At 41.8% G+C, this 21,767-nt stretch overlaps 1 protein-coding gene across 5 annotated transcripts in view; it reads left to right on the forward strand.

Annotated features, from left to right (window-relative positions):
* LOC140312270 (cyclin-dependent kinase-like 5) overlaps positions 1 to 21,767 on the forward strand; it is a 35,783-nt gene that overhangs the window by 7,048 nt on the left and 6,968 nt on the right. For 4 of the 5 annotated variants that reach the window (XM_072390031.1, XM_072390034.1, XM_072390035.1 and 1 more), the window contains exons 4-13: positions 13,564 to 13,609; positions 13,768 to 13,904; positions 14,007 to 14,127; positions 14,706 to 14,765; positions 16,156 to 16,246; positions 16,365 to 16,554; positions 17,570 to 17,650; positions 18,427 to 18,593; positions 20,057 to 21,101; positions 21,518 to 21,619. In XM_072390031.1, coding sequence (XP_072246132.1) covers positions 13,564 to 13,609; positions 13,768 to 13,904; positions 14,007 to 14,127; positions 14,706 to 14,765; positions 16,156 to 16,246; positions 16,365 to 16,554; positions 17,570 to 17,650; positions 18,427 to 18,593; positions 20,057 to 21,101; positions 21,518 to 21,619 — 2,040 coding nt within the window. The remainder of the gene's footprint in view (positions 1 to 13,563; positions 13,610 to 13,767; positions 13,905 to 14,006; positions 14,128 to 14,705; positions 14,766 to 16,155; positions 16,247 to 16,364; positions 16,555 to 17,569; positions 17,651 to 18,426; positions 18,594 to 20,056; positions 21,102 to 21,517; positions 21,620 to 21,767) is intronic. The other variant, XM_072390033.1, reaches the window with a different exon arrangement.

Below are 21,767 nucleotides of genomic sequence, written 5' to 3' on the forward strand. Positions count from 1 at the left end.
CACACAAACACACATAATCAGCTGACACTTTACATTGCAGAAAAACACATGAGCAGAGCGAAGGTTTGGTGGTGCTTTGACTCCGGTCAGGGACGAGCTCTGGCCAGAGAAACTGGTCACATTTATATGGAGCAGCAGCTGCCTGCACTTACAGAACATACTTATTTCACCAGAGGCACGCCCCCCGTATTGTACTCATACGATACATGTATTTAACATGGATGATTAGATTTAATGAAGACGTGGGTTTAAATCAACAAAGAATCTATATGCTAGGTTACATTAAGTAGTTTCCACATAATAATCTGAATCTATTTAAAAAGCTGGTGGATCACAGTGTGAGACTCCACATCTGCTCCACAGGGTGCGTATGTCAGCAGAAGAGACAGCTGGGCTAATTGTGGCATAAGCAGGGGGACACAGAGAGAGTGTTGATGTCAGTTTGCTGGTTTAAGCTATAACATTTTTACTGTCAGCATCGTAGCCTAAAGCAATGCTTGAAAGTTTGTGAACCTTTAAAAAGGAGGAGGACCAAAAACATCCGATTTTCATTCTCCTACTAAAAGTAGTTTCAATGGACAAAAAAACTATACCAAGAGATTTATTGGGGAAAATGGCCCAATATTAGACATCTAGTGGCAAAAGTATGTGAACTCTTTGTGAACTCTTAACTTCAACTGAACATTTTCCGACATTTTCTGTGAAAGTCGTAGCTTACTCCTCCGTACGGAACAGCTTCAGATCTGTGGTGTTGGTGGGTTTTTCTCACACGAGCTGCTCACTTCACATCTTTCCAGTACATTTCCGTTGAATTCAGGTCAGGACTATGACTTGGCCATTCCACGTGTTGTAATATTACACTTACACTTCTGTTTGTTGTGAATGTATATGCTTTGGTCTCAGTGTATAGACATATAGACATAGTCATGGTTGTGGTTAGCGGTTCAGTCATACAAGCTCACTAAATGTAAAGACATTATTATTACAAATATTATTACCTTGATACCTTTTGATGTTTAATCACTCAATCTTGTGCTACTTTGCCTAGTTTCGCCACAGCTTTTGATAAAGGCACTATGCAGAATAAATGTGCAACATACTGTTTGAGGATGTCAAAGTGTGGAGCAAATCGGGAGACGGAGAAGCTTTTGTCTTGTAGTTCTGTTTCATTTTTAATTAGCCTCTTGTCCATGTAAATTATGGATAACTAAAAGTACATGTTTTGGCCTCTCTAATTCTTTTCCGGTCCAGTTGCTTTTGGGATTGCAGTGTTTTATAGTGGCCTGGTAACACAAAATGAGGGGGCTTAACACATTCAAGACGCTCCAAGGATGCTGCAGCATCACATTCACCTTTTCCAAATGACCCACGAGGATCCTATGGAATGTTTTTTTCTTGTGTGATGATGCTTGATATAACCCTTATATATCATACAAATTTATTATAAGCTGCTGTAATCAAAAGTCATAATTGTGGAGGCTGGAACACATCAGCATGCAGCGTTTTTTAAAAGAAATAAGATGAAGCTAAAACAGAAAAGGAATACCGACTTCTTAGACAGCGGCAAATTGTGGATGCCTTAGACATTTTATAGACACTTAAATGTGTTTCAAAAACCTTTCTCATTTGTAAAGTCTGTTTTTTTTTTTTTTTTTAAAAGAACAAGCTCTTATGATGCGTTGTCTGGCCAAAAACGCTTCAAAAACTGTTCAAGACGAGGTCGAAAGCTGGCAAGAGACAATCATCAGAAAAACGGGCACAACAGCATATTTATATAGATCAGACCATAATCAGACCATATATACATGTATACATTAAATAGGGTCATATAGTCATTTTTATAGGCTGTGTATCTATGGATCAGTTTGTCATTGCCTGTTTTTGGTTCATAATTTCCATATCTTTACAGCCCAAACAACAGCTGAATTACACTTGAAAAACTCACTTTGAGATTTTTTGTTTTTTTTTAAGAAAATTTCAGTCCTGTGTGCTAAATTGATGCTTCCTCGCCTCGCATCTTATGTTTACCTAAATGTTTACTTTGGAACAAAGCACCAGTTGGACTCTTTTATCGGTGTTGCTCGGTTTATTGTTTGGTGCTTCAGTTTTGTTTGCGAATTCTCAGTATTGCCGAAACTGGGATCCTCAATGCTGAGGGCGAAACTCACCCCTTTTTTGCTTGCTTAAGTTTGACCCTGAGTTCACTTACACATTAGAAGACGTGTTTGCTTAGCATCGATTACATAGCTAGCTTGAGGCCAGTAATCTGCTCCTTTGTAATAGTTGCCTCTTTGGACTGTGAATATTCTACTGCCAACAGAACATTTAAAGAACTCAGATTTCTTTTCGTTGCCCACGTGTTAAACGTGACGTGCTTTCTGCTTGTCGCAGCTTTCTGTGGTATACTTGTGTATATGTTTTCAGACCTCCAACTCAAATCTGGGACCTGTTGACTTACAAAATGAGACCCTTTGTTGAAACTTACCTCTGAAGTAATTCAAACACAAAGGCTTCTCTCTTGCAGCTAATCTAAATCCTGAATAAGGCTTGTTCGTGGCCAAGGTGATTCTGTACCATGTAGCAGTATGAGAACTGTGGAAGGGACAGGGTAAACAGCAGCAGTGACTATTTGTTTTAGCGTGAAACAACTCATAGGAATGTGCAGCACACACAGCAGCACCCTGAATGTGCCTGGATTGTCATGCCATGAACTTGTTTGCCAAACCACTCCATTACCAGAGACACTGCAGGGGTCCTGTCTCCTTCGTTATTGTTCCGTTGAGATTAATCCAAAGTCAGGATTACCTGCTTTTTGTAAGGAGAATTATTGAACTGAGCTTCCTGTGAAAAGCTGTGGCTGCAATGGTGTTGGCAGGCTACGTTAAGTTAGGATTTCAGTTGGATTGAGATGCAGCTCTTAAATATGTTGCCATTACTGAGAAAGTGTGTGCCAACAGAGAAACCGCACGGCCTGCACAGTAACACTGCTTTTGGTAAACTAGCACTGGTCATGTTTGTTTCTGTTGACAGTATATGGGCTGGCAACCCCCTGATGAATTGCCTTCTATAAATAAAATAAGATCCCATTAAATGTGGTGTCACAATGGAAATGAGAAGGCATTAAACCAGCAGGTGGGAATGCAAGGCTGGAAGTGTGTTTACGATGGAGCCATATTTCATTTTATAGCATTTCACAGTTGGTTTTTAGGACAGAATTTCAGTATGTTGAAGGCTGTGACTCACAACACACTCAAGACCACGTGATATATACTGTTTGCTTCTTGTCTCATGTAAAAGGCCAACTATCCACAGAGAGGAGGCTCCTGGTTTGAACTCGGGTTGGAGCCTTTTTGAGTGGTGTTTGCATTTTCTCCCTGTATCTGAATGGGTGCTCTCGTTTCCTTCCTAACATGAATTGATGATTCCTGAACATATGTTCAAACGTGAACATGTATGCTTGTCAGTGGCTGTGATAAAAAGTAGCTTTTGCACACATGTGTGCTGTCTAAGGGCCCCTGCTGGGTCTCCCTGTGTCTCCATAGTTTAAACAAACAAAACAGCACATGAACACACAGCAAATGCGACTTCCAACTGCCGACCAAAACGCACAACCTGCGGCTGTGCAAAAGGACATAGATTGCCAGTGCGGAAGGGGGCAGTAGCAGGTACGTTATACAATAAGGAAAAGCAGAAGTCAGCATGGATTTGAAAAAAAATAAATAAATACATTCACAGATGGCCAATTATCAGCTTGGTGTATAAGTCCTCCAAAGGTGAGTTTACACTTGACAGATTTAGTTTTACTGAAAGAATTGTGATGTCATCGTTTTTTTTTGTTGTGCAGAACGAGTTTAAAGAATGACTCCCTGAAAAGGTTGGGTCTTGCTCTGCTACAGATCAAACTGTAAAACTCTGGTGCTGTGTGATTAAACACGAACACAGCATGGCCAAAGCCATCCAAACACACAGTACCTGCTCCTTCATTTCAAACTTACATACTTTTTCTAATCATGGGACCTTTGTCCACAATTATCCTTGATGCATATCTGGTTGTACATACCTGTGTGTTCCACACAGGACTTTCTTTGCATTTTAATTTTAATTCTATTACAAATTCACAAAAGTTCTGTGTGACATTTCCCTCGGTAAAAATAACCTTAAATATCCTGCTAAAATTCTGACTCATGATGGAAGTTTAAGCTCCTTCAACAATATATATGCCAGTAAAAATACTACACATACTGAGCTGAAAGTTCAAGCTTTACTTTGGCTCCCTGTAGCATATAACTGAAATAGTGCTTGACATTAAAAGAAAAATAATGATTGCGAATAAACTGCATCATCTGACATATTCTGTTCAGTGTCTTTCACACTTTTGTGTTTTTACAGTTAATCGCACACAAGAGTCTTCACATATGAGCAAGAGCTTTACCTAAGATATTAATTACAACTTTATCCTAATACCATGTATGAATTAACTGGAAGAGAAAAATATGTTGAATGTGGTAGTCCAGGGCAACAGTGGTTAATGACACATTGCCATGAAAATCAAAAGGAAAGAAATTAACTTGAATTGACTGTCGACAGAAAATCTTTTTGACGGGGATGTCCATGGAGGAAGAAACAGACAAATCAGTTTTTCCTCAAACAAGAAGTCAGCAACTGATTTATTAGTGTGCAGGAAACCTGGCAGACAGTAATACTAACTCTCGCGTTGCAAAATCAATCATGTTGATAAATGTAAACAAGTCATTTTTTGAGCTGCAGAGAGCATCATATGACCGTGAGTCACGCTATTATTAGCAAGTGAGCAAGAACATATGTGGCACATGCCAAAAGGAGTCTTCGGGCACAATGCTTCCTTCCTATGGTGAAGGCTGTTGGCAGCCCTGCCATGGCGTGGGGATGTAATTTCCTGGCATGGTTCAGGTTCACAGAACCCCTGAGGGCTAAAGACAGACGCCAACATGAAGCTACTCTTAGTTAACGTGTTCAGCCAATGGTGAAGCAGTGTGTATGACAGTCCTTACCATTTTTTAGAGTGATACAGCCCGTATGAAACCATATATTATGATCTGTTCATGCAGCGACTCCCATCATCCTGGTACATTGATTGAATTCGTACCACAGTGGTGTTATATCTATGAGCTCGGTGTTTAGTATTAAGTAGTGACCGAGATATTGCCTGCTCTCTGACTTTAAGTGAAGGTTAACAAAGTTCCAAGCAATGCAAAAGTAAGTAACAAACATTTAGCATGACATATCCACGGGCAAGATGTTTTATCAGTCGCTATATTGCTAATCTCAACGTCGAATGTATGGAGCAATTAGAACCCAAAATGCACCCAGTGGCAGGAGAAAGACTGAAGGTGACAGGCAGAGCCGTGCAGAGCAGGTAACTGAGGCTACAGACACATTACCAGGCGGAAGTGACTCAAATCCGACTCAGTTTTTTCCATTGACGATCTGATCATCTGATCATCTGATTGCTGTGGTATTGCCCTTTAAGACTACATGTCAACATGTGGTTGCTTAAAAAAATTTCCAGACCGTCGCTCTGCTCTAATACAATCCTGATTTTATAACCACAGCAATATCTGAAGTAACTTCGCAGTAATTTGGGCTATATAGCGTCAGAATGTCTTAAACATGTTTTCTCATACAATCATATAGCTTACATGTAAGCTGTCTTACCTTTTCTCGTTCTTCTCATGTGTAACTGGAAAAAATATATGTGCTGTTCTTTGGAGCAAACTTGCTGCTATTGCTTCTGTTCGGTTCTTTTTTTGTCTTTCTCAATCTGATTTCCCAAATAGTCTCACAAATTCGACATTTTCTGTCGTATTTGTTGATACAAAGGATGCAAAAAAAAGTATCACACAGTACGTGCTTTTCAGCGGGCAGGTTTGCCACACATTCCAGTGTAAACGGGAGTTTAAATGATATTATGACATGATATATACGAGATATTAGGACAGAATCGGAGCACTTCACTATTATTATTGTCCTAAAGGTTGAAAAAGGTCGTGCTCTGCAGTTTTGACCACATGTTAATCAGAAGTCTGTAAAGACCTACACAGGAGTTCTACTGAGGGTGTGGCCACCGCTGTAGTAAGCTTAAAATTCTAACTTGCCATGTGAATTAGGACTCCTTAGCTGAGTGATTAATGGATAATCTACCCTCTCATGTCGTGCCAATTTGTCCATTGCAAGAAAAATGTGATATGCTGGATAGAATTTCCCAGGTTTGCTCTGTTTTTGCCTGTGAGTTTGTGTTGGGGAATATATAGTCCAGAAATGAGTAATTAGTGTACTGACTATGTTACATGTAAGCCTACTCTTTTAGGAGCTGCTGTGTAATATCAAGTGAGTCACCACTACTCTGTTGTCATCTGTTGTTTGTCCTGTCTTGATAAGGAATCTTTTATTTTATCATTGCTTTAACCACCTTTTTTTTTTATCGCATAACCAAGGGCACCTTTTCAACAGATAACAGCTCAGTTCCTGCAGATAACAGTTCACTCAGCCTGCTTAGATTTTATTTTGCCACAATAAGCTGAATGACTGTCAATAGTGTCTAGATTTAATAATCAGAGCAAGAAAAAAATGCGGCCCCCCCTTTTTGAAGGGAACAGCTATTTTTGCACCCAGTGAACTGAAACTGGGACAGAAAAGGAAAAAAAAGGACTTTCACATCATGAAATAAATGGGTCACCTTGAGTGGAGCACTTGGCATTAAGGTCCAATTGGGAGCCAGTGAAAGAGACGGAGAGTTTCCTGTGTGAGTGTTAAAGTCGTCCTTGTCCCCTGACATACGTTGGCTATTTCAGGTCTAAAACTAAAGTGCTGCTGTGCGCAGACCGTCTGGCTCGGCCCACTTGTTGATGACGGTGATGCACTGCCTGCGTGTAAACTTTTTCACAAGTTCCTACTGGTTATAAATAACTACCTAACAATGCTAACAATGGATAGAAAGCACCAGGGTGTCATGCAGCACTCCTGCACTTGTGAGCTAATTATCCATTCAGAGTTTCTCTTTGGCTGAAGCTTGTCTCCTGGGCTTTTTCATCACTAGAAACCATAATTTCTCACCATTCATGTTACAGACATGTTTGATAAGCTCCAGTAAATAAAACGCAATCCCCAGAAGTAGTTAAACACTATTTCATTACAAGAGCAGATTATACCTGGTGATTTTTATCTATTGCCGGTTACAGCTCAACTTGGTCATTTAACTGGGCCATCGTCTTTGTCTTAGTGAATGAGTTTTTAACTGAAGCATGTCTGATGCTGCAAGGCCATATGATTGTATGAGAAAACATGTTTAAGACATTCTGACGCTATATTGCCTAAATTACTGCAAAGTTACTTCAGATATTGCTGTGGTTATAAAATCAGGATTGTATTAGAGCAGAGAGACGGTCTGGACATTTTTATAAGCAACCACATGTTGACATGTAGTCTTAAAGGGCAATACCACAGCAATATCTGCCGGTAAGTAAAACGGTGGAGACATCCATCGTACTCAAAGCCGTTGCAAACTCCGTGTGAAGATAGCCGATCGTGAAACCAGATCACTATTATTAATGAACAGTAACAGCTCTGTTAAGGTAAGAAGAACTGTAGGACAGATGTTGCTGACTGGGATGCAGATGCAGGAATGAACTGACATGTCAGACGACAGATAGACCTAACTGGTGTATATCTGTTCTCTGGTCTTTTTGGATGTTATTTGGCTTTTCATATACTTTTCTGTAAGAATAAAAGTACCTTGTAACGTCACCACAGTAAAGTAATATGAAAATGCAGCAACCGTGCCCTTAGACGGCACACGATAAACCCAAACCTTCACATCAGTACTTGCTGATAAAAACAATCTACGTCACTAGCCCCAGTTTTGTTTGTGAGGTTCCCTTTTTATGTAGTGAAAAAGTTGTTCTGAATTATGATGTTTACTGTATTTAGAGGTTAAAGTTCGTCCCAGTGTTGAAGTAGATTGGAGTTATCGCCAGAGACATGTGGGGTCTCCTGTTGGATATCATCTACACTTGTCTGCATTGCCTGAAGTGTTGGATCAGCAATCTGCTCTTGAGTTGTATTCAGTGGTTCAAAAGAGGAAAATCTGTCATCACAGGGCCTGTTGAGTATAGTACATGTATAAAAAGATCTACTGAGGGAGAGTTGAAGCTGAACAGCATGAAGGGGCAGATTTACTCCACCAGAATTAAATTAGCGCGTGGCAGCAAATCATAAACATCACCAGTGAGAATGTCCAGTTCTGTGGGTGACCTTCTAAAGTGGCACTTATCTACAAATACAGCCACACCCAGCTCATTTCAATAATGGCCAAAGCAGTGTACCAGGAACAGCAGAAGAAAGCATGATCATTAGCCTGGGATTTACCAGTGACACAGGCCAAGCTTTCTTCTTACAATATAGGCCATGAGTGTGAACCACATGTTCATTTGGAATATTTAAGATGTGTTATGTGGCTCAGACAAAAAACAGAAAGAGAGTGTTCTTTAGGTCCTTTTTGATAGTTCTCCAGGCTCCCTGGTGTTCCTTTGAAGCGCCAAACTCCAGGGCTGCCCCAGTGTTCTGTCTTTACATAACAGACCATTTATTAGAGACCCAACTCTCTTGAATATTTAGGCACTTTGTTACTTTCAGCCTGTTGCAAAGTCACAGACCTCAGACCTCATCAAGGTGATTCCAAAAGAGCTATTAGCTGAAAAAGTTTCCAAATATCTCTAGAATAGCTTTAAAAAACTGAATGAACTTGACAAGTGGGGTAAAGGAAGATATGACAGGTTAAAACAAAACTATCACAAGAGCTGGACTGAAAATCAGTGGCAGCAGGTCTCATGGAGTGATGAGCCTTCCCCAGAGCCCGAGCCTGAACATCATCGAAGCATCGGAATCATCTGACAGAGAACAGAACAAAAGGCAGCCAACATCCAAAGAAGAGCTTTGGGATGTCCTTCAAAAAGCCTGGAGAACTATTCCTGCACATTACTTAAGTAAAATACAAGAAAGCTTGTCTGAGAGTGTTCATTGAAGAAGACTTTCATGCTCCTTGGAATTGTTCAAATTCTGAATTCAATTACAACTGTGCCTCCGTCTCACGGCAACAATCACAACCACACCAACAGGGCCATTCAAAAAATCAGTGTGTGTCAAAATCAGAACCATTACAGCTCATCAGTAAGTACGGACAGTCATTTTTTTCATGCCCCAAACACAAACTGTGATTAAAATGACTTTGAAGTCTCTTGCTTTGTGTTGTTTTGGAGGATTGGGGAACCTGCAGAGCTGTTGATTAATTTAACAGCGAAGTTCAGAAGTCAGTCTTTTGAAGTTGAATCTGAATTTTCTCGCATATTTTTAAACCATGGCTATTTAAAGCCAAACTCTTGATTTTATTTGAACCAAACTTTTTGATGCCAAACTCACTGCAGCAGGCACACAACAATGCAAATACATCTCTGCTGTAATACGTGCATTCAGCTTGTACTGTGGGACATTGACTTTCCGTTAACCCTCTGGGGTCTGAGCCCATTTCGGTCGTTTTTTGAATACTTTTGATTTTGCCTTTATATACCACAAAAAAAATGTTTGGCATACCCATGCTTGGTATCTTTTTTTTCTAGTTTGTAATATCAAAATGAATTGTAGTTTGTTTTCTACGGCGCCTACGACTCCGGCGTGATCAGAGACCTCAGAGAATTAACATTAATTTGCTGAATGTCTGATCTGAAGAAGCAAAACTACAAATACCATGTCTTCTCTGTCTGCTCTGCTGCCCTCTGTTTACAGAATGATATACACCGCCAAGATGCATGGTGCATTCAGCGAGCTTCGTCCTAATTGTGTCGCAGCCAATCACTCTTTCACTTAGCAGATGTGGAGTCAGACAGCAATGCTATTTATATATTCAATGACACGATGTGAAGGGTTTCTCTGAAAAGAAGATCATACACAAAATGAAGCTCATCCAGGACATGAGACGGTCAGGGCGCCCACACTAAAGCCAAGCAGTTCTTGTTTGGAGAGTGTAAATTAAATGAATATGGGCTCTTGGTGTTTTTGTGATTGCTCCATACTCTGCACGTTTTAGACACAAACTCTGTTGCCACTAATAAAAAGTTTAGCCTTGTTGTTATCCACAGAATATGTGCAAGAAACACGTCAAACCTCACTGAAAAGTCTAGTGCACAAAAAAAACAGATTTATGAATCACTGCATATTTCACAGGCATTATTCCTTTGGATAACACAGAATATCCCTCCTTTGATACAAGTATGTGCAGTGAGAAAACTTTTGTGATTAATTCTGCATCTTTTATCTTTGACAGCAGCTAAGCTTTTACGTTGTGGCGAGTTGTTGAAACTGAACATGACTCCCACATTGTAAACTTTGACCGAAGCCTAATTCAGGTCTCAGCAGATATCTTCCACATGTTTTAAATGCATAATTCCTTTCTGAAATTCATAGGATGCAAGCAAAAGCCCTGAACGTGACTGTTAAGATTGTCTGGAATGTGGAATAAAATCATTTCATATGCAGCAGGTCTTTGCACACGATACTTCACACTGGAGAGGGTTTTTTTTTCTATATTCAGCCTAATTCTAATAAGTTTTCTGTTTGTCAAAAACAAAAATTCCCTTCCTTTGTACAGTTCTGTGTTAGATATTGATATTGTTGTTTGGGTTGCCTGATATTAGGCAGTAACAAACAAGTGATTGACTCAGGAGCTTAATCTGTGCTCTACGGGTCATTGGAGTGTGACAACGCGCTTATATTAGATGATAATTGATCCAATTTGATTTTGCTCCCGTGTGAAGGAGTTCATCGGCAGATGGGAATTCCTAATGAGCTGAGCGCAAAATGTTACTCAAAAAGGATCCAAGCACCCGGTGTTTTGCTCTAATCACTCATAATATTCAAGATCATTCATAATTATATACAAACTAATTAAATTGTTGGATTGAGGTTAGCATATGAGGTATGAATGTGGCTCTTTTGTCTGTGTGACTGGAGTGCATTGTACAGTTGGCACTTGAAGCGGAAATAACTTAAATGACGTAACGTGCTGTGAATTAGAGCAAAGAAAGGGGTTACATGGGGTCCCTGAAGATTTCCAGTCACCAGCTGTGTAGTTTTAGCAGCGTGCCGCAAAGGTGGGGGTGGGAGGGGCGCTTGTGAAGACTCAAGTCTGAGACGTTCAGGTTGTGCGACACAGTGCTTTATACTTCTACTGGAACAATAAGAGTCTGTCGACCGGATTGCAGCTGTGTCCACTTCAGAGAGGGTGGAAAGCCATTTTCTATTGATGTTGGTATCAAAAAAGGAACTTTTCAAAGTGGTATTTGAAGGGATGTGTTGGGAATGAGGTGCGCCTGTTATTTGGCTGATGGGCTTTTGGAGTCCCGTGGAACCATGCAGCCACACATATGTCCAGCTAGCAGCAACCAGGGACAATAAAGTGAAAGGTGTGCTGATAACAGACTCCTCTGCACTTCGAGCCTAATTATCGTTTAAATAATTTCAGCAAAAAAAGATACAATAATTAAAATATTTCAACTTCAGTTTTGGTTTCAAGAATCACAATGAGGACGCATCCTAGGACTCATCCTCGGACTCATCCTAGGACTTATCCTAGATTGAACAATCTTCATAGTAAATGTGAAGCACTTCAATAGAAAGGATTCTTTGGTACATCAAGGCCTTTTCCAGCTTTAATTTAGTTAAATAACACGAGAAAGAAACAGCAAAAACTGGATTTATAGAATACATGTAAACCGTTTAGTCTCATTGAAATTGTACGAAATTGAAGCCGTCCAAGCCAGAGTAATTCGGCCAGATAATGCTGCTGAGTATCAAATTACTTCTCCTTATAGATGACCTGAAACCTGGGCACTGTAATAAAACCTTTTTTTCTACCAAATCTGCAATGAGATCAAAAGCAGGATGCTTTTGTGCAGGCAAGTGCAGTCACTCAGACTATGAGGCTTTGATGCAGTGTTTCCCGAGGGTTTACTCAGATACTCAGACAGTTTGGTTATAAATCACGTAGTGTCAGAGAGAAAACAAACACGGAGATCTCATGAAAGCAAATTTTATTGCTCTTACACGGGCATGTGTTTATCTAAATCTGCTATAGCTGAAGTGTGTATTTTCTTTAGGTTTTTAAATGACACTGATTATCGATATGTTTGGCAACAGCCAACACAGAGGTGTCTAATGTTGTAGACTTTTGGGAGTTGTACATACAATAAAGTGCACACTGAGACTTGTATTATTATCTCCTCTCTTCAAATATAACTTGATTTAACAGAGACAGTTCATTCTACTGTCAGAACAATGACAGCTAGGACCACCACTATACGGCCCTGCGGACACACTGAACTCTTTTCATCTTTTCGTCTCATTCCTTACATTAGTGAGCCAAGATTAGACGTAAAACATGTTATTATGTCACCGTTCCTTTCCACGAGCTGAGAACAGTACAGTAATGCATATAAAGATTTGACCCTGATGTTTGTTGTCTTATATCTCTCAGGGCTGGGGGTGGGGGGGGTTGGGCTATTCACTGAGTGGTGCGATGCTGCCTTTGGCTTTCTGAAGAGGACGGTTGGACGGATGGGGGGGTGAACTGGAGCACAGCTCTGAGCCATGGGCAGAAATACCAGCCCTAAGTAGGACATGTCAAGAAACGGGGTTAGTGGTGGTTGGGCATCTCTCACAGAGAACTCTGTGAAGGGATAAGAAATAGCAGAAGAAGAAGAAGAAGAAGAGGAGGAAGCTCTTGTAGATGAGAGTGACTCTTTGCTGATTAAGTCTTGATTTCTTTGTTTCCTCCATTATTACTACTTTGTGTTAAGGATTATTTGTTTTCATAAGCAGAAACATTGCTAAATGTACTGGTTCTGTATTTCTTCATTCAGGATAGTGGCACCCAACTTGTGCATGAAACTGAGCCCTCAATGTTAAGCAAAGTCTACTTTCAACCCTTCTCATTGATTACGTTCATCATTGATTTGTGCTTTGTGCTGATATGATTTGCAGCTCGGACCAACAATTCAAACCCCAAAAAATATTTTTATTACTATGTGACAGCAAAAGCAGGAATATTTGGAACATGTTGACATCAACTTGATGGCATTTTATCCAGCTATTTACTGCCCGCTGACTTTTTGTTGTGTCCCTACAGCAGATGTTTTTAAGAAACCGCCTGAAAGGGTGAAAAGGGGCAGTATTTCAAAAGGAAGAGCAAAAACAAAAAAACCCTCCTACGTTAGGAACTGCCAATTTACACACACACAGGTATAACGAATGTTAACTTGTACACAATAGGTCTTTAATAAGGGGAGCTTTTTGTGTGTGCTTGTATTGCAGATTAAAGTTCACACAACTGAATTCAAAACTTTCTCAAAAGCAAGAGTGAAAGCAGCAATAGTTATGCTGTTATGCTGTATTATTTCTGTGGCGTGTGTTTTTCATGTCAGCAGCAGTGAAAAGCAGGACTGATTCTTAACAGGCCGCCGTGTGTTTTTCTTGCAGGAGACCAATGAAATTGTGGCCATTAAAAAATTCAAGGACAGTGAAGGTAAGAGAGTTTTTGTCTCCAATGAGAAGTCCTCATCAGAGCACACTTGTGATTTTAATGGTCATCCCCTTCGTTCCTGCTGGCTGCATCCCAAATGAATCATTACACAGCAGCTCAGTGTGGTCATGATTTTTCCTCTCTGACTCACTCTAATGCAGAAAATGAAGAGGTTAAAGAAACAACGTTACGGGAGCTTAAGATGCTCCGAACTCTCAAGCAGGAGAATATTGTCGAGTTGAAGGAGGCCTTCCGCAGAAGAGGGAAGCTGTATCTTGTTTTTGAGTATGTGGAGAAGGTAAGCATTGTCTACAGGAAGAGCGTTTCTAAAGACCTCGCTGCCACCTGACCTGGTGTCAACTTGATTTCTTTTTCTTTTGTTTCTTCTGTCCTCTTCTAGAATATGCTCGAGCTGCTCGAGGAGTTACCCACCGGTGTCCCCACTGACAAAGCCCGCAGCTACATCTTCCAGTTAATCAAAGCTATTCACTGGTGCCATAAGCATGACATTGTTCACCGAGGTAATATCTATATTTTTCTTAGTTTTTACTTAGTTTGAGCACATGATTAAAAACACAGAGGGATACGGTGATAGTGAGGCAGAGAAGAGGCCCTCCAAGCTGAGAGAGGCTCATGCAGCACTCGAAGTGCGGCACAATCTGAGCTCACGCTATGAGAAGCATCTAGAACCAGTACGATTTTTAAGGTTTAAAACTTAAAAATATACCTGATTCTTCTCTCACGAAGTCCAGGTTTTAAATGCTGTCTGACAGATTATAACCAACCCTTATATTGTTCATAAGAAAAGCTTTTGGCGAATCGCTGGCGGCCAATCAGGCAGCCAGATGGCCCATGTGAGCTTTTGGCACTCTGAGAGCAACAGAGCCGGCATCCAAATGGCCTGTAGGGTACCCAGGCTCACATATGATGCTGTTTGGTGAAGGGGTTGTAGTTTTTCTTTACAATCTGTGCTTTTTTATTTCCCGCTAGAAGCTTTTTTTTAAAGATCAATCATTCATTTAGTCTTCTCAATGAGAAGAAGATGTGGTGGCAGAAACTGACGGCCAGCTCACTCTCCATCTGTGTTCTTCCTCTTCAGACATTAAGCCAGAAAATCTTCTCATCAGTTCCGATGACGTCCTCAAGCTTTGTGACTTTGGTGAGCACCTCTATTAAATCCTCACATTGTATGAGCTGTGGGAAAGGTGGCCAAACAGTATTTTCAACAGATGCTATATTTGGCTGAAACGAGTGCTTCAGGAGGGCAGCAAGCATGCTCATCTGCTTATCTAAAGCTCTGTGAGCATCCGTCTCTGCTGCTCCTCAGGCGGCTGCTCTGCATTCTTCCCTCATCTCAATTAAAGAAACATGTTTGGAAACATGAGTCTAATCATGCCTCGATTCAGTCTTGTGGCAGCACAACAAGCAGGGAGAAACGTAAAACATGGCATTGCTGACATCATGCAGGCAATCTGGAGTGAGAGACTGGAGACCTGCTGTTTGCTCTGTGTCAGCCAAAGGCGTCGAGAGAACAGACACAAGTCCAACAGACTCTGCTGTGAAGGTTTACGTTTGGGACTGAGCAGCCATTTTCATCATGTGTTGTTTTGATCGGGGAAGAGATCAGGCAGCTTTGGGAAATGACCCATTTGAAATGACTGCATCAGCGTAAGGCATCATTTTAAAGGAATTCTGGGTATGGAATGATAGGAGCGTCACAACTTGGAACTGGATTATAGAATCTGATGGGTCATAGAGTTTAGTGCCACACCAGAAGTGCAGTTGCGGTAGTGTGTCTTCCAAAAGTCAGAGCAAACAAGGTGTGATATGAGTGAAAGAAATGAAAGTGACTAAATTGGTCAATTTTTGAGATATGAAATTTAATGAAAGTAATATACACATTAATATATTTATATAGAATGAATACATAAGTAAATGCTTATTCCTATGTTTTGTCTTTTGTCCATATATTTCCATTTATTTATTCTTTCATTATTTTTCTTTATATCTACATATTTATTTCTGCATATATTTCCTCATTTATTTTCTTCTTCTTTGAACAGATTTTTTTTCTCTTTTGTGGCACTCGTATCATTCCATATCTCAGATGTACACTTGCTTGTTGTCTTGTTAAGACAAGAAAGAAACATGGATGCTATTTCTAACTCTGACTTTGCAGCCCCAGCTTAATTATGATTAGCTTAGCATAATTGCTAGAAACATGTGAAAGAAGGTAGCCTTTCGACAGCTAATGCTCTGAATTTGCTTCAGGATTATGATTCATGTTTTGCTGTTTTGCTTAATGTCTATTGAATAACTTCCCAATTCTAATCTGATTACTGTAATTGTACAAGTGTGATTTTCAGCTCATCACATCTACGTTATCAGTGCAGCTTTTACCTAACTCATCTGCTTTGTAACTGGCACCTTTGGAGCATAATGAGCTTCCAGAGTGGTACCCAGCTGAAATCATTTTTAGAATTCTCAGCATGTGGAACTCAAAAACCTCCTCATTATGTGAAATTGCTCGCTCTGTCTTCCTTTGCCAGGTTTTGCACGTAATCTCTCAGAAGGAACCGATGCCAATTACACCGAATATGTGGCCACTAGATGGTACCGCTCTCCAGAGCTCCTGCTCGGGTACACCCGCTATTTCATTTTAGCTGTTCAGGACACTAGTCTCTACACAAGCATATTATTTTATTAGCTATTCTTATGCCTTGCCTTTATTACCAACCCCTTAAATCTGTGGTCGCAGGGCTCCTTACGGGAAGGCGGTGGACATGTGGTCAGTGGGATGCATCTTAGGGGAGCTGAGTGACGGGCAGCCTCTGTTCCCGGGAGAGAGTGAGATTGACCAGCTCTTCACCATCCAGAAAGTGTTGGGACCCCTGCCACCAGAGCAGATGAAGCTCTTCTATAACAACCCTCGCTTCCATGGGCTGAGGGTAACATCAGACCACTCTTCACACTCTTTACCCTCAGTATGCTGAGCTCTCCCGCCATGTTGCTCTTGCTACAGCTTCTCTTCTGTCACTCTTGACTTAATCTTCTCACTCCTCTGCCGTCTCTTTCTGCCTCCTCTTTTTCTTCCTCCCTTATTTATTTCTTCTCCCCGCTACGTATCAATGCTCTCTTCTTTTTTCTTCCTTCTTTTCTCTGGCTGTTTGCTGTGCCGTGACTGATTGGATCACAATGACTCATCGTGTATCATCTATCCTGTATGCACTGTGAAGGAAGGCTGTGATAAGTCTTCTGTGGCAGGCTGGTGATAGATCAGACCTAGCTCGTCTTTCTCATCCTTTCACTGCATCCAACCAACCCTCTGACAGTGCATTCCCTCTGACAAGATACCTTCTCCATAATGCTACGTCTCTTTTTAAAAAAAAATGTATTCATACACTTTTTTGTTCACACCCATTTTTTTCAGTTCAGGCCTCATACAGCTGAGCCCGGGTACCACACATTGTACTTTTATCAGTGATTTTGAGCTGCTTTGATGACTTGATTCAACTCCATCTATGCACAGCTGAATTAATCCAACATAATCGGTACAGCACTCACCTGCCTATGTAAGGGCCTCGTAGTTGATGTTGTTGAACTCAAGCTATGAGGTCAACTGACTTGTACGGAAGAATTTGAGACAAGATCAGGTCAAAGCACAGATCTAAAGAATAAGAGAACGTGTCTGTGGCACTGAAAGAGCCTAAAAGCTGCAAAGTGTCAAAAAAGTATCGTCTGTCATTTCATTTCAAAGCGAGCTTGTTTGAGTTGTTATCTCACAGTTCAGGTTATTTACACCATTTGAAATTAATTGTAAGTGTAATGAATTGATTATACTCACTCCTCTGTTCTGTACCAACAGGAACACAATGTGTTGTTATCTTAGTCTTTCTAAAAGTAGGGATTTTATCATCCAGCAGTCACATGGACTGTCCTGACTGTTATCTACTAATCCCTTAGTTTCCTGCTGTGAACCACCCCCAAACGTTGGAGCGAAGATACCTGGGAATCATCGGTGGAGGCCTGCTCGACCTGCTGAAGGTAAGGGTCACAGGTTTGGTTAAAAGGCTGATGCTCCTCTGCTGAAGGGATCGTCACTTTTTACCAGTTTCAGTTTTTTTTCGAGTCACAAACAAATCGTAGACAATTTAATAAAAGACCTCACAAACTAAAGATCTTATAATTGCATCATTATCCTCGAGCTTACATCGTGACTGCACAATGCCTCTTCACTGCTTCGGCATCTCTCAGTTCATATCATGGCTCCAGCACTGCTGTTATTGGCGTATCTGCACTGTAAACAGGAGCTCCATGTCAAGAATGTGGGCTGTGCTTGTGCACTTTTCACTGCAGATAATGACTCACTCTTAACATAATGTCATCCCAGGACTGTCTTCAGAGGACAGGCATCACTCTCATCAATAATCAGATTTCACTTTTACAAAGTATGATTGTTTATTGCTTCTGCAATGCTGTATGCCTTGTAAAGAGTTGAGAGAGAAGAATAAAAGAAAATTTCACAAGCCTTCACATCACAGGTGTTATTTCAAGTGCATTCGTACAGGATTCAGTCTATGGAAACAGGTTACTAAACACATTTATTTTGGTAAGAAAAAGGCAAATGTCACCAATCATATTTCACATCATAGTTTGGCTTGTTGGGTGACTGGAAGACACAATTAAGTGCAGTCGCAGCCTGACTTTCATGATAATGACGATGATTCATAGTAGCGTGACTGTTTCAGGTTGCTTGTGAGATCAGGATGTTCCGGTTGTCTGGAGAACTCATGGACTCCGTCTGTCTGTTTGTGCCTTAGAACCTCCTGTTGCTGAACCCGACAGAGCGCTTTCTCACAGAGCAGTGCCTGAACCATCACGCCTTCCAGACCCTGCGGCTGGTGGAGCGACCCGGCCCACCCACACCTACACCGGTGCGCTCCTCCAAGAGGAAGCCTCATCATGGAGACAACAACACCCCCAGCAGGTCAGCAGCGAGCACTATAGTTAGTTTAAACTCGTCACTGTCTCCTTAGATACGTGTGTTGATGCGTCTTATTCAAAGGCGACGGGTTGTGTCCAGCTAACGTCACCCTGAGAACAATTATCCACATACTGAAGTGGCCTGGCCTGCACCTGAAGACCCTCCCCTACTAAAACACAAAAATCCTCAGTTTTTTGTGTTCTGGGTCAGTGACGTTAAGATGGTAATTCACTGCCACATGGGCCGGCTTTCCATTTCCATTTTTAATTTGCACTTAGAAGATATAAATAAGAAGAGGTGAATGGAAATGGTAAAAATAAAAAATAAAAACTCCCACTGATGTTGATTCATGCTTACAGGCCATGGAAACTTTTCAAATCCCGTCTTACCTTCCCGACTCCGCCAGCTGTTCCGGTCTGAGCCTGGCAAACAGCATCTTCCCAGATATTATATAATACCTCAAATATGGCCAGAAATTAAAATAATTCATCCTCTTGTGGATGTCCATTGCAGTATTTGGGATATTTTCTGTGCCGGGGTTTGTTTCCAGTTTTGTTTCCACTTCTTCTTCTGTGGCGGTGGCAATATAAGCTACAATCAACATGGCCTACACTGCTTTCTTCTGGCGACACTGAATGTGTAATAGTTTCAAATTAGTATATGTGACTCGCATTTCTTCTTTGCAAGTTTTCAAAAGATTGCTTCAGACTTGCTTTGTAGTGAATGGGAACCCAGACTCTTTTGATTTTAATTTCCAGTTAAAAAGTTAACAAGGGAAGAAAAGTGAGTCAGTTTCCCGAGATAACAGAAGGAGCAAAGACAGTTTCCTGAAGTCAGGCACATGTGCTCTCATCTTCCATGGTCCATCTGGTACTTTTGTCAACTAGAACTAACAAGTCGGAGCTTGTGATTGTTCCTTTTTGTAAAAGAGGCCTTTAACATATAAATCATGGTTACCATTGCTCTTTGTGGCAGCCAGGAACTAGTGCTCCAATTCTTATTGGATACACTCCTCTTCACTAACACTAATACTGTCAGACTGGTTCTCACTCTCAGTCGCAGTCGGTCGTTGTTTGTTAACTTGAACACTCTCATCCATTCAAGCCTGGAAAACTACAACAACCAAAGTTCAAACACAACTAAACTGAACCAGCACCACCAGCACCTGCACCATTCAGCTTACGACAACAAGTTTACTTTTATCAACCCATGAGAAAAGCCCAGATCTATAAACCAAGTAGGGTCAAACTAGAGGTGATGATAAGTAGCGAGAATGGAAGGTTTATTGTGTCATTAATCATTGACATAATAAATATCCAACAGAGAAACAAAAATTGCCAACAATAATCTGCTGGTTAAACCACAACCTCACTGACTATGTTGTTGCTCTGCATCAAATCAACATGTTTGTATCAGCCATTATGCACTGTAAGGTGATGTCGTCCTTGCTCTCTGCCTTTGCACAGGAGCCATGGGGGGAAGAGCTCAGGAAGTCATCGCTCCAGCAGCAGAGAGTGCTCCAGCCTGCCCCGGCACGAGGACATCCATCCCAGCAACGATGGCTTTCTCAACGGCAACATATCTGCAGCCATCAACCTCAGCCCCACCCTGCATCCCAAGAACTACCAGCCACAGATCTTCAACCACTCCACCGCCTGCAGCATGGACCTGGCCAGCAGCAACCTCCCTCATCTTCACAGTCCCGGTGAGGCCAAGAGCAAGGGCGACTTTGAGATGAACATGGGGTCAAAGATGTCAGATGGTCCAGGCGCCAAGTACCTCAAATCCAACTTCCGCTCACAGCAGAACCGCCACTCTTTCGTGGAAGGGAAGAACAACACGCTTCAGTCGGGGGAAAAACACAGTCGACACAGCTACATGGACTCCCACAACTCCGCACCCTCCTCTTCAAAGTTTGCCTACCTGAACCTGTCTAAGAGCTATGGCACGCTTAGTGATGCCAAGTCAGTGGGGAACTTAAATGACGTGCATCTGTATGCAGATGAGCCTACGTCTCGCTATTTTCCTTCCAGCTGTCTCGACCTCACAGCTCCGAGCAGCCCGGCATCCCGCAGAGTGGAAAGACTGGGACCCGGGACAGCTGGTCGAGCAAGCATGCGCTCAGACAGAGAGAGCAACACTTTGGACTCCTCCTACAGGCGCTCGTCTACCCGCCATAAGACCTCAGAGGAGGCCAAATCATCAGATGCCCTGGATCCTGGGGAAGGTAGCGTGGAAAGGGGCCATGCTCACTCTCTGTCCACCCCACATGACCCTCTGTCTTACGGTCAGGGGTACACCAGCCCTTTCTCCTCCCAGCAGAGACCGCACCGCCACTCCATGTACGTACGGAGGGATCATCAGCGGACGCACGGGGCAGACGAGGGGCTGTCAGTCGGGCAGGGAATGCCCACCAGAGCCAGTAGCCTGCAGCTGCTGTCTCCGCAGCTGCAACACCGCACGCTGCCCCGCCACTCTGGAAGCTCCTCAAGAGAAGAAGACATGAGCAGGGTCAGTGATCAGCCCACAACAATCCCTTCCAAACTAAAGGAAAGCCTAAGTCCTCAGGATCTAATCATTTTAAATGCTTGCATTAGGTTGTGTTGGATAATTCTGCCTCAGTCTCAGTTTGTCCAGCAATGCAGCCAGAATTTACTCCCAGAATATCATGATTTAGGTTTTTTAGCCATATCTGGTGACTCATTTAACCCGCAAAGGCAGGTTTACCATTACAGCAGCTTCATCTATGAACATTGCATATATTGTGAATGCAGTTTTCTTGTTACGATATACGCTGAGTCATGCTATCTGTGTATTTATATATACTGTATATACACATATAGTATATATAGTGTGTGCATGTGTATTTGTTTGTATGTGCTGCAATGCTGAGCTCTCTTCATGCCTCATCATGTCTTCATTAACAGAGTGAACAGGCACCCACTGAGGTCACCCACAGCAGACCCCCAATAAGGGACTCAACAAGGGACAACACCGCATCTTTTCACACACAGCGGCAAAAAAGCGAGGTCCGACATTCTGCCTGCACCTACCATTCCCCACCCACATCCAGTCTTCCGAGAGAGCGGATGTGGGTGGATACTGCTGTCATGAACTGCTCTCCGTCTCTCTTTCTCTGTCTCTCTGCATCAGATGCCTCCTCATTTTCTTCGTTGC

Source organism: Leuresthes tenuis, unplaced genomic scaffold (genome assembly GCF_036924035.1).
Source record: "Leuresthes tenuis unplaced genomic scaffold, fLeuTen1.0.hap1 SCAF_7, whole genome shotgun sequence".
Lineage (NCBI taxonomy): Eukaryota > Metazoa > Chordata > Actinopteri > Atheriniformes > Atherinopsidae > Leuresthes > Leuresthes tenuis.